General features: G+C 47.1%; 1 protein-coding gene across 2 annotated transcripts in view; it reads right to left on the bottom strand.

Moving 5' to 3' along the window:
- The window catches only part of LRCH2 (leucine rich repeats and calponin homology domain containing 2), a 2196342-nt gene that overhangs the window by 1489498 nt on the left and 693079 nt on the right, over nt 1-13765 (bottom strand). For both annotated transcript variants that reach the window (XM_069612877.1, XM_069612878.1), the window contains exon 7: nt 993-1080. In XM_069612877.1, coding sequence (XP_069468978.1) covers nt 993-1080 — 88 coding nt within the window. The remainder of the gene's footprint in view (nt 1-992; nt 1081-13765) is intronic.

The raw sequence follows: 13765 nt of genomic DNA, 5'->3' as shown, positions 1-13765 counted from the left end.
TATGTAGCCTTGTGGATGGGACACTCAATGAAGGTCTGCACCTGAGTTCTAGGTAACAAGTTCACCCTGGCTCCTTAAGTGATCAGGAAAGCAGACCAAGTCTTTCAGCAGATGGTCCACAATCTTGTATTCCGTATAGGCATTGCTGCCAAACAATGTTGTGCTGTTTCTTAGTCTGGTAGCCGGGCATATTAAAAAGCATGGGCTATTTGTTTTACAATCTTCTGCTTTTCTGGTTCTTGCGGAATGGGATTTAATGGCATTGGCATGCCTCATTGCCCGCCAACTAGCCATGCAGGCTGTGCCTGAGCACTTTGTGAACTCTCGCGATTTGCGCAAGAGTGTTCACACAAAGTTTGCGGTTTTACAGTGAACTATCAATATCTGTGGGGGGTGCGGTGTGGGAAAGTTCCCACTGGGTGCTCGGTTGTCTGGGGACTACTCTGAATCACCACTCCTTAAAAGGCTAGGTCTATGAATTGGTTCTTCATACAAATGGGAGGTTGATTTGTTTTAGGACCACAGGTCTGCTGGAAAGGAATGGGGAAGCTGATTTTTCCTGAGGTTATTTCTTGAAGGAAACTTAACCACTATTAGAGTGTTCCCTGTGATAGTGCCCTCCACTATAGAGTGGATTAAGCGAGGATGACAACGGGGCCCGTCATCCTCTGGTTTGGGGATGTACCCCAGCCCCTTGGTATTCCCCTAAAAGGTCCCTATAATCAGGCAGGGGACTGCCACCGTTTTTATTGTATTGATTAAAGATGAAAAGTGTAAATGCTGAAACAGAACCAGTCACAAACAGGCATCAGCAGCATGTGCACTTTTTTATACTTTTTTTGTAAGCCAGAGAAAAGCCTTGCATTTTATAATTCCAAATATTTACATCCTTGTGCATTATAAATAAAAGCTTGAAATTACTATGTGTATACCAGAACACAGAAAATAAATGTTCAGTGCTTCAAGTTTCATTTATTAGAGAACGGACTTACTTCTGTTGTTGAGAGTCGTTTGTCCCCGTTGTCACTGCCAATGCCAGAGTCAGGGCCATGATTCTTATTTGGATAAAAATCTTCAATGCTAAAAGGGAAGAACAAAGTAAAACACAAACAGGGTTCATTGCCATTTGATGGAGACCCTAGATAAAGTAAAAACTGTAAATGGCAATGCTGTTCATTTAAGTGCTACAGATTCAGGCATATTTGTACGTTTTTTTGGTTTAATTCAATTGTTATGTAATGCTTGCTGTATCTTGTTTGTTCCTCTTGTAAAGCATTTTGGATTAAAACGCTATATAAATTCAATAAAATACAAATATTTGCACGGTTACATTTGAAAATGGTGACAAGGCCAGAATACTAGCCTTGTCAGGGGGAGATAAAGGCTTACCACAAAGCAGTCCTGCTCCTGAGGGGGAAGGCAACCCTCACCACCGTCCAGTTTGTATGTTGGAAGTACATCTACCTCTCATGATATACCTCATTGACAAAATGTTCACCAGTGTTTTCTTTCATTTGCAGAGATCGTCGAGATGGAAGAGAACGAGAAGATAAGCTCCCAACACCAGGATGCACTGCCTAGCAGATGTGCCAGCAGCAGAGGGCAGAAGTGACAGCCACAGCCCCGAAGATACAGCAGAGTCAACGCAGAGCTTTCCAACAAGGGAGAGAGTCTTGGCCCTAGATGATAATCAGGAAACAGTCGGCCTCCCAGAAGCAAGGCGAACACCCACAATGACTAGCAGACTTCTCCTAGGAAGTCTCCAAGGAATTCTCCAAGGAATGTTGCAACAGACCCAGGCCACCCATGGAGAACGTGCCTTACTGGGGGGACGCCAAAACTTGAAAATTGCTTTTACCAGAATGCCATTACCTTTGTTAAACAGCGAGCCTGCCCAGAGAAAATGCAAAGGTCTCAGCCACCTATTTAATGTCATTTCCCAATTCAACAATTTACGGGCAGGGCTTAGCCCCCTTTGTAAGACTTACCCTTGGACATTCACCTCCCAGGAGGGGAAGATCGCACAGGATTGACTAGGGAAAGATGGCCAATCAGGACAGAGGGAGGGGTATTTAGGCAGGGATCAGAAGTCAGCAAGTGTGGGTTATCAGATTTAGGTCAGCAGTTGAGTGGAGGTGGGCCAAGAGACCACAAGGAAGGAGCGGTGGAGTGTAGAGGTACTTCTTGAAGTAGGGGTAGGTATTGGGTTTGTGAGTGCAAGGGTACTGCAGAATGAGTGTTTGTGTTTCTGCGGTAGGTGGATAGAAAGCAGTGTAAGAAGTGAATGCTATTTAGTGAAAGGAGGGTGTTTGCGTAGTGGTAGCAGTGTGAGAGAGTAGTGACAGGAGCACGAGTCAAGTAGTAGCAGTAGCAAGGGGAGGAGCAGTAGGGTGAGAGGCGAACTAGTAGTAGAAGAGGCAGTGATAGTATTAGAGTGGAAAGAGAAGCGTTAACATCAAAGGGTGGGGGCAAGATAGAGTGAGACAATGGAGGAGCAGAAAGTCGGATGGGGAGGAGTCTGGAAGCAGAAGGAGGTAGAGTAGAAGGACAAGGAGAGAGTGAAGGTGCTTGATTTTAGGTGACTGAGTAGGTGCAAAGCACCATTACCAATCTCCCATAGAACACTGAGTGGAGTTAGTGTAGGGAATGTTAGGAAGTCCCGGAGGAAAGTTTAGAAAACCAGCATTTAGGGAGACCACCAGTACAGAAGGATGATACTTAGAGAGCGAAGGCACATTGTTGGTACTGAAGGAGCAGTACCAATTTTGCAGGTTGTGAGTAAGTGACCAAAGGTGGTTTTGGAGGCCGAGCAAGACGGGGGGTTTAGGATAAGAGTTTCAGAGAGGGACGTGAAGTAGGAGGATAGAGTAGAAGCAGGGGTAGTGTTGGGAGGAGTGGGATTTGGAGGGAAGTGGATAAGATCAGGAGGGAACTGGAGGGTGAAGACAGGAGAAGGGGAGAAAGTGAGAAGACAAATGGACGGAGTGTCAAGTGGTGGAGCAAGGAGAGGGAGAGGAGAGAGAGAACACAGGTGTAGGGAGAGGAGTGGGAGTACCAGTTTGAGGGAGCCATAGAGATACAGCTATAGTCTTTTACCCTCTGTAGGATAGGGATAGAAAAGATAGTAGCAATACCCTGGCTATAGTGAGTTGGCACTGCAATACAATGCAGATGTATACCTTCAGAGTAACCGGCTGCTGATGATTTCCAGGGAGCATGGTTTTATTCTTCTCTGTTTAATTGGGCCACCCTGGGCGTAATATATCTTATGGTATCTCTTGAAACAGTAGTTCCACCAGGAGTCTCTCGATATCAGTGAACATGGTACTATTGTGTGTCTAATAAAAAGGCCACCATCCTTCGGGAAAATGAGAACTTCAGAAACTAAAGAAAGTGATGTTGGCATTCATCCAAAGTGAATCATAAGCAGTTTCATGAACTGACAGAACACCAATGTGGTATACATGATATGTATTTGAAACAAGAATAATTGAACGCAGGAGTGGTTTGAATAAGAAAATTGCACAGTTAAACAGTTTATAATGGGGGGCGTGGCCAGCGAGCGACCAACACAGCTGTGAAACCTTGGAGCTCCCGCTCCAGACCACATTCCATCCGCATATTATCCAGCAGGAAAGTATAGAAATGCCATCAATGCACCCCAGAATGGAACGGGACCACTAGAGAGCCGAGATAACACGGCGGACAGACTGCGGGAAGAGTATTTCCAACTTTTTCGGAGTGAGAACCTGAGGGCTGCCGCCGTGGAAGCAAGATGGCAGCGAGTGCAAAACCCACAGCCTAGAGACGCCTGACACCGAACGCCCACTCAGACTGGTGACGCTGCGGGCAGACAAGTGCTGTGTCCCACCGATAAAGCCCAAGAATTTAAAAAGAAGGGGCAACGACAAGGCGCCGGCGACGTCTGACACGGATCAGGCAGAGCTGAAGTGAACCATGCACCGAGGGTCCCTGCGACAGGGCTAACTGCCGACAGCTGCGGAGTGGGCGGAACGCGCCAGCGGCAGGCTGTATGGCGGTCTCGAATTACACGAATACAGACGCATAGAGGGAAGAGTCCTCAATCTAGTAGCTGGGGCCCTGCTCACGGAGTGGCAGAGCGTGGTTGAGTCCGCCCGAGAGGAGCAGATGGTGGGTCACCAACACCCGCGCAGAGACCCGGGACATCGAGGCAGCAGAGAGAAGAGCAAGTTACTTCTTACCTGGTAACGTTCTTTCGATGGGATGTTCCTCCGACGTATTCCTTATCTTGATAGATCATCTCCAGCTTGCTGGCCTAGGAATTTTTTTTTAGTAGAGGGCGCTGCACGTCGATGTCCCTCGAGCCGGTGTCCCTTGACAGCCTCCATATCAGCGCCGACGTCATCTTGCGTATAAATATACTCGCGCAGCGTCCGTTGCTCAGTTCTGTTTTGACGTTAACAGTTGTTTTACATGAATTGGTTATTGACCCAGAAGGAGCGTAAACTGTAACCACAAGGGAAGTTTTACTAAGGGGATGGATGGGAGGGGCGATAAGGAATACTTCGGAGGAACATCCCATCGAAAGAACGTTACCAGGTAAGAAGTAACTTCGAAGGGATTGTGTCCTCCGACGTATTCCTTATCTTGATAGACTCCCATAGCAGTGGTGTGTAACTGGGAGGTGGGAGTAAAATTGCTGTTTCCCCCTTCAAGAATGAAAAGAGTGCAACACAGCTTTGCCAAATCTAGTCGCTTGGCTAGAGGAGGAATCCAGGTTGTAAAATCTTGTGAAGGTATGTGCAGATGACCATGTGGCAGCCGCACATAATTCTCGAATTGGTACCCCTCTTTGGAGGGCCGAAGAGGCTGCGCTACCCCTGGTTGAATGAGCCCTAAGATTTTGAGGAGGCTCTTTCCCTGCCAGTTTGTAACATTACAGAATGGATAAATTAATCCATCTGGAAATGGTCTGTTTTGTTATCGGTAATCCCAATTTGTGCCCTGAGTAACCTACGAAAAATTGGTCTGCTTGCCTAATCCTAGCAAGTCTACTGATGTAAAAGCTCAAAGCCTGCCTTGGGTCCAGCCTATGTAGCCTTTCTTCCTCTTTCCCCGGATGGGGAGGGGGATAAAATGAAGGTAAGGTAATCTTGTGAGTGATGTGGAATTCAGAAACCACCTTTGGGAGAAAATTAGGCTTCACTTGTAGGACAACTTTGTCTTTATGAAAAATTGTATGAGGGGGTTTACAAGATAGAGCTTGTAATTCGCTCACCCTCTTAGCAGATGTCAATGCCACTAATAAGACAGTTTTAAGGGTGAGGAACCTTAGCGAACAAGAGTGGAGTGGTTCAAAAGGAGTACCCATCAGGAAATTTAAGACTAAATTTAAGTCCCATAAGGGAACTTGGAATGGTCTTGGAGGATAGACATTGGTTAATCCCTTCAGAAATTGTATTACTAAGGGTAACTTGAAATACAATGGTTCCTCTGCAGTGCGCTTGAAGATCGATAGCGCTGCAAGATAGCCCTTGATAGTGCCAACCTGAAGGCCCGAATTTGCCAAATAGAGTAGAAAAGATAACACCGTTGGTGTACCACATGAAAAGGGGTCGATATTCTTTTCTCTACACCAGCTGCAAAATTTGTTCCAACGGCGACGGTATAAAGTCTTTGTTGCTGGCCTTCTTGCCGAAAGCAACACCTCCATGACGTCATCTGGGAGGTCCCAATCCTTGTATCTCAACCTTTCAGATACCAAGCGTGAAGGTTGAGGGTTCTGATGTCTGGATGGAGAACCTGAACTCCCTTCTGCGAGAGAAGATTCTCCTTGAGTGGAAGACGAATTGGAGGGCAGATGGATATGTCCAGAAGGTCCGGGTACCACGTTCTCCTGGACCAGTCCGGGGCAATTAGGATCATGGCTTTCCAGGACCTTCTGAACCTCCTGATCCCCCACTTCGTCGTCCCATCCAAGGGAAGAGGGCAGGAGCCCTTCCCCATCGCTGGAACCCTGAAACAGCTGGTAAACTGCAACGAAGGCCCGCCTGGCCTTGTCCTACTTCCTGCCTGTCCCCCGCATGCCGGGCGCATCGCGGCGCCACAACGAGGCTAAGCCTCGCATATCCAGCATCTTACATCCGCCGGTAGGCGGATGTGCTGGCGGCTCCTACGAAGGCCATACAAAGGCCTGTTGAGCGCCTGTTTGGCCCCCACTTCGTCGTCCCATCCAAGGGAAGAGGGCAGGAGCCCTTCCCCATCGCTGGAACCCTGAAACAGCTGGTAAGCTGCTACGAAGGCCTGCCTGGCCTTGTCCTACTTCCTGCCTGTCCCCCGCATGCCGGGCGCATCGCGGCGCCACAACGAGGCTAAGCCTGTTTGGCGCACGTGAGGCGCTATATGGCCCTTTCAATTATCCATCTGCTTCAAGGTGGTAGTATCGTTAGCGCGGCACCATTGACCTCCTATTAACACGGTAAGACCGGGGCTTCTGCGTGCACACTTACCTGGCCATCTAGTTGGCTGCACTGCCGAGACTTATCAACTAAATCCTTATCGCGCGACACTGCTAATGCTATCCTCTGCACCTACGCTTCCTAAACCATTGTCAGGGCTGCCCACTCTGCCTCTTTGAACATTGCCCGTGGTACTAGGGCATATCTTATTCTCTGTAGCTTTCGTGCCATTGCAAACTTTGCACGTTGTGCCTTTGTACTTCAACTTTTGCATGGTCTCTTTATGTAGAGGCACACTAATGATTATACTGTGCCTTATGGTCGCCTACCAACCACACTGACTATTGTGTTGTGCCTTATGGTCGCCTATTGACCACACTGACTATTGTGTTGTGCCTTATGGCCGCCTATTGACCACACTGACTATTGTGTTGTGCCTTATGGTCGCCTATTGACCACATTGACTATTGTGTTGTGCCTTATGGTCGCCTATTGACCACATTGACTACTGTGTTGTGCCTTATGGTGGCCACCAACCACAGTATGTGGACAGTAGGCAAAGTGTACAAAGCATGCAAACTAATAATGTATGCATCTGATAGATAATGCTGCCATAGTTTATGACCTTGTTAAACGTAACGTATATGAACACTCAGTCACCAGTATCTATAGCTCGGCAATCAACTCTATCTAATTACTGTGTCTTACTAGACTGAAGCTATCACGTATGTGCTCTACAGCTTGTTGCCACTGATTACTGCCCTTATCACCTCTGCCTTGTAATCGCCTAGCTTCCAGCCCTACTGCACCTCACTAATCTACCCGCTAGACTGAAGCTTTGCTCCTCTCACCTAGCTTACTTTGTGCTCGCCACCCCAGTCCTGAATACTGAAACTGTGCTTCCAGGTCCATTGCACATACTCGCAATCGTACAACATGTACCTACCACCACTCTACACAACACTCCTAAGAGTCCTCCTTTACATAATCACGCTACAAGACCTCACCATGCCTCAACATACCCTACCATTGGCTCCTGTACATTACTCGGCCAAGCAGCTCACCAGACCATGCACTCTAATACAAAGGAATCTTAAACTACGTGCAAGACTCCCAAGATTGCATGACTACTTACCTAAAACAGTATCTAACACCACTACTGGCCCTAGTAAATCCAATCGACATCACCTGCAACTCAACAGCAGACTCTTCGGAGAGACTGTTACACCCCCCAAGGCCATTCCCAAGGCACTGCCCCCACCAGCTCAACCAACGATAAAAGGGGCGTACATAAATGCACGCTCTATGGTCGCCCACGCAACGGAGATTGCAGACATACTACATAATGGAAACCTGGATTTTCTAGCCATCACAGAATCCTGGCTCCACCCCGCAGCCGGCACAGCAATTATGTTAGCCATCCCAGATGACTACACCCTCCTCAGACTAGACCGTACCACATCGCGAGGTGGAGGTCTTGCCATCATACATAAAACGAATCTCACACTGAAACTCGATCCACCTCTTAGTACAAACTCTTGTGAAGTCCTCACAGCCAAGCTATCCATAACTAACTCACATTTTGTAACTATCCACCTTATCTACCGCCCACCAGGCCCTATAGGACTCTTCAAGAAGATCTCAATAATATCCTATCTAATAATCTGAAAAGTTCCTCCCAGAAACTCGTACTAGGAGATTTCAACCTAGGACTCCATGACCCCCGAGACTCGAATGCCACACTAATCAATAACTCCCTAGAGGAACTAGGTTTCACCCAAAAGATTACATGCCCTACTCATACTAAAGGTAGAACCCTTGATTGAATTGTTGTGCACAATTGCCCCATCTCGGTACTATCCACACTACCTCAGCTTTGGTCAGACCACTATCTGATCACATTCGCCTTAGAGGCCCCACCTGCGCTACTCATTGATAATGTAGCCCCAGCAGTCCCCACTAGAAATAAAAGAAACATCACGCCATAAAACCTCATCCTGCTGATCATACCCACCCTCAATTCTATACCAGACAACACTGACCCATTTACCATGGTAGACGTGTACAATAAAGTGATGCTAGCATCCCTTGATGCCATAGCTCCCTTAAAGATTAGAAAAAGCAAACAACTTAAACATGTGAACTCCTGGTTCTCCCCACATCTAAAAAAAACTCAGACGTGAGAAACGTTGTTGTGAGAAAATATGGAGACTTGATCCTTCAGAGACCAATAAGCGCAACCTAAGTAAGCAATCAGCCCTCTACAAAAAAGAAATAATTTCCTCCAAACAAACTTCCTACAACCTCCGAATCACCCAAGCTAAGTCCAATACTAAAGAGCTCTTTACAATTCTGAAGGAGTTAGAATCTCCTATCCAAACCCCAGACTCTTGCACCAAGGATAAAAACTGGTGTACTAAGATTCAAAATGCCCTGTCTAATAAAATCACCACCTTGCAAACGAAGATCCACCATAAAAAGGCTACCCTTCTCACCATTACGAAATCCAATATTAACTATGTGACAGTGACACCTTCCAGCCTGACCCCCTCACTTGATACCACCCCCCACTTCAACTTCAGCAAAGTATCCATCAAAGAGGTTGAGAATGTCATCCTCACTCTTAAACCATCGAACTGCCACGGGGACTTATGCCCAGCACAACTTATAAAAGATGCAGCTCGTGAATTATCACCTTTCATCTCTAAACTAATAAATGCATCCTTCAACTCAGGCATAATACCCAATAACCTGAAACAATCATGGGTCCTCCCACTCCCTTAAAAAACAAAACCTAGACCCCGCCATACCTACGAACTATCGTCCTATCACCACAGTACCATTCATGCTTAAAATCATCGACAAATTGGCATATTTACAAATCCAACAATACCTAGAATATAACCACCTTCTAGGAATCCGACAATCTGGTTTCAGACCCCAACACGGAACTGAAACCGCTTTGGTTGACCTTAAGATACAAATTGACGAGTTGAGAGACCAGGGCAAAACTGCACTGCTGCTGCTCCTTGACCTCTCAGCAGCTTTCGATTTAGTCGACCACGAGATTCTGTGCAAACATCTCGAGTCGGCCGCACACTTCTCCCATGAGGCTATAGGCTGGATTCAGTCCTTCCTCAGTGATAGAACAATGCGCGTCTTCTCACCATTAGCGGCTGCTGACCCCACGCCCATCGCCTGTGGCGTGCCTCAGGGCTCCTGCGTCTCACCTACATTGTACAACATCTTTACAAAGCGCCTTTTCGATGATCTCGACGGTCTGGGTATCACCTACACAAACTATGCAGATGATACTCAGATCCTCATCCCGTTGTCGGGGGATTATGACAAGGATTTGGCCTTTGTAAACAGAGTGTACCTCATCATTCAGGCATGGATGGCCTCACACGGACTATGCCTGAATGATGGCAAAACAGAACTCCTCATTCTTGGTACCTCAGTCAATATCAACAAACCCGGCCAAATTTACTCATCATTCGTATTTGATAACAACACCATCACTGTGGCCAAAGAGGTAAAAACTTTGGGTTTTTACCTAGACTCCTCACTATCATTCAACAAACAGGTAAACGCAATGGCCTCAGCCACTGCTTATACTTGTAAACTCATCCGAGCTGCCAAACCACTCCTAACACCTAATAACTGCACTACCTTGGCCAGAGCATTGATCCTATCTAAGCTGGATTACTGTAATGCCCTTTACGTAGGCAGTAACAAACATATCATAAACAAGATCCAAATCCTTCAAAATAATGCTCTAAGAGCAGCTCTAAGTATCCCCAAGAAAGCCCACATCTCAGATACCAGAAGATCTGTTAACTGGCTTTCCACGAAAGACAAAATTTTCCTTAAGTCTGTCTCACTGACACACAAATGCCTTCATGACATGGCCCCGAAATATCTGATAACAAGATTCTCTAGACAGGTTTCATACCGCCCCTCCAGAAGTGCTAACGCCAATCTACTACTAGTCCCAAGATTCAAACGGTCCCTGACTGGAGGGAACAGCTTCCCTGTTAAAGCAGCTACTCACTGGAACTCACTACCGCCACCTCTAAGGAAAGACATCCCTTACTTTCAGTTCAGGACATACATTATACAATGGATGAAGGACCATGACAAATAATACTCCCTGGTGGCTCCTCATGCCATTATCAGTGCCATCACCAATTGTATTATTGTTCAGTGTACCCCCGCTACCTCCTGCTACTATATAAACTGCACTAGATAAAATGTCTTTGATATCTGTTTACCCATGTTACCACTGTATCCCTATTGTAACTCTACGGGACGTTATTTAATTTGCTGTATGTAACTAAGCTATACAACCCTCTTACTATGTTCGCGCCTTGTTATCCTTGTGGTTATGTGCGCATTATAAATAATAAAACAAACAAATAATAAACAAACATTTGAGGAATGACAGGGACTGGAGGAAACGCGTACAGAAGTGGAAACTCCCAGTCCACTACGAACGCGTCCCCTAGAGCTCCTCTCGGGGGAAATTCCCTTGAACAAAACTGATCGCACTTCCTGTTGATGCTGGTGGCGAACAGATCCACTTGAGGGGTTCCCCAAAGGGTGAAGATCTGTTGAAGGACTTCCTGAGCTAGTTCCCACTCGTGGGAGACTGTACTCTGCCTGCTCAGAGCGTCCGCTGTCAAGTTTTTCTCTCCAGCTAAGTGAACTGCCAATAGAGAGATTCCTTGTTGGATTGCCCAAAACCAGAGCTGCATCGCCTCTCTGCACAGAGGCAGTGATCCTACGCCTCCTCTTTTGTTGAGGTAGTGCATGGCCACTGTGTTGTCCATCATTATCAGGACATTTTTCCCCTGTACAGATGGCAGAAAAGCCTTCAGCGCTAGTCTGATTGCTCTCAGCTCTAACAGGTTGATATGTAGTCTGGACTCCAATGGAGACCAACGACCGCTGATGGTCAAGTCGTTGGCATGGGCTCCCCACCCCGTGAGTGAGGCCCACCACTGAAGGTCTCGAGCCACATTGTCCCGAACCTGAAGGAGATCTGTCATTCTCCCTGAGAATTGCGACCACTGAGTTCTTAGTTCTTAGTGCCCACTGAAGAGATCTCATTCTCAGGCGAGCCTCTGGCACAAGGAAGATGCAGGATGCCATGAGTCGAAGGCTGGGAGACGTTGGGCATTTTCAAACTTGGTGACCATCTGCAGAATATCTTGAGCCCTCACCTCTGGCGGCGAGGCTTTTCCCAGGGAAGTGTCCAGGACCGCTCCAATGAACTGGAGTCTCTGTGATGGTATCATCTGTGACTTCTTTAAATTGAGGGAGAAGCCCAGTTTGTGAAGGAAGTGGCAGACATAATCTAGCTGGATCCGAGCTTGTTCCGGAGATACAGCTCTGATCAGCTAATCATCCAGGTAGGGGTAGACGTGAATCCCTTCCCTCTTTAGACTGCAGCCACTACCAACATTAGCTTGGTGAAGACCCTCGGGGCGGAGGTGAGCCCAAATGGCAGAACTCGAAATTGATAATGAGAGCCGCCAATTGCGAACCTCAGATATTTCCTGTGTTCTTCGGTATTAGCAAGTAGGGGGGAGTACCAGCCCTTGTTCCTCTCCGCTACAGGTACCGGTTCTATGGCACCTTTCTCCAGAAAGTCTACAATTTCCTGCAAGAGGAGCGGACCTGGAACTTTCCGAGAGCTGTTCCCCGGTGGATGACTCTGAGGAATGCGTAGAAAAGGCAGGCAGTAACCTTGGGCAACTGTCTCCAATGCCCAAGCATCTGACGTAATAGCCTGCCATTCCGTCAGATGTTGAGTTAACCTGCCCCCTACTGGTGTCTTGTGAGGAGAGTCCTCAGAGTGATTTAGAGGCGGCTGATGCAGGTGCCGAGGGTAAAGAGGCACCTGCTGCTGCTGCTGCTGCGGCTTTTGTATTTTTACCCCGTCCACCTCGGGTGAATCTTTTTTGACCTCTTTGAACCGACTGTCCTCTGCCTTTTCCGAATGCGGAATAAAAGCGAAAGGACTTACCTCTCCAAGAGGTTCCTGAGGGGCGATATGGCGTTTGAGGGATTGCAGCTCCCAGGGATTTTGCTGCTGCTTTGGATGTCTGTAACTTTTCTAGGCTGTCATCCGCCTTCTTACCAAACAAAGAAGAGCCGTCAAAGGTCATATTTAAAAGTCTGGCTTGTACATCTGGAGCAAACCCAGTCTTTCGCAACCACGCAAATCTGCGGGTTGTAGTACTTGCCGCCATGGCCCTACTGATGCTGTCAGCAGAATCAATGCCAGTTTGAAGGGATTTGCACATTGCGTCTTTACCATCCTTAATGTTTAGAAATGCTTCCCTTTCTTCTCCCTCTGGGAGGCAGTCAGCCGCTGATGAAGCACGCTCCCAAAGTGTATGGCTGAACCTTGCGAGCGTACAAGTAGCGTTAATAGATTTCAACGCCATGCTACATGCAGAAAAAACTTTCTTAGCCATAGAGTTGTATCTTTTGTCATCCCTGTCCTGTGGAACAGTAGGGTATGCAGATCTACTGCCTGATGCAGTTGCTGCTTGAACAACCAGGCTCTCTGGAGTTGGATGTATAAAAAAAAAAATCAGGGTCAGTAGTAGATACCCTATATTTGGCTGATAACTTTAACCGCCGGGATAACCTCAGGAGTTTCCCAGTTAGCCAATATTTTTCTTTGTAATGCAGCGTGAAATGGAACCACAAGATCCTCCTGTGGGCCTTTAACTAAAATGTCTGTAAGGTCATCCTGTTGGAATGCAGGTGAAGGTGTAGGCCAACCCATGAATTCTATAATTCTTGCCATTGAATTCTGTAAGGGGTCTCAACATGTTCCCCTGGGTCTGGTTTGGCAAATTCTATTTCTGGGGAAGTATCTAACCCACTTGCCTCATGTAAGGATTCTCGAAGATCCTTTGACCTATTTTTCTCAGAGATAAATTCCTCTGGTTCAGGTGTTGCAGATCTCTGCAACCCAAAGGGTCTTTCTTGATCCGAATCCTCCCCTTCCTCATAAATTGAAGTCAACGGTCTGAAATGATCAGACCTTGGAAATGGGCTAAATTTGTCATAATTGGTTGAGAAAACGTCGACGCGGATGTTAAAGGCTTCAAAAACACCGAAAAAGGCGTTGAGAAGATTGGAAGAGGCCTCGAAGAACTCGAGAGGATCGGAATTCTACTCAAGGTTGTCGATGGCCTCGAAGTCGTGTTAGAGGTCCTGGGTATGACCACTGGCTGTGAGGTAGTGACGGCTGTGGGTTTGTTCTTTTTCGGCGTCCATTCGACCGACCTATGCGTCGATGAGCC

This window comes from Ambystoma mexicanum, chromosome 5p (assembly GCF_040938575.1).
Source record: "Ambystoma mexicanum isolate Mex_15411 chromosome 5p, UKY_AmexF1_1, whole genome shotgun sequence".
Taxonomy (NCBI): domain Eukaryota; kingdom Metazoa; phylum Chordata; class Amphibia; order Caudata; family Ambystomatidae; genus Ambystoma; species Ambystoma mexicanum.
The sequence above is the reverse complement of the archived record's forward strand: the minus strand, read 5'-3'. Positions and strand labels throughout refer to the sequence as shown.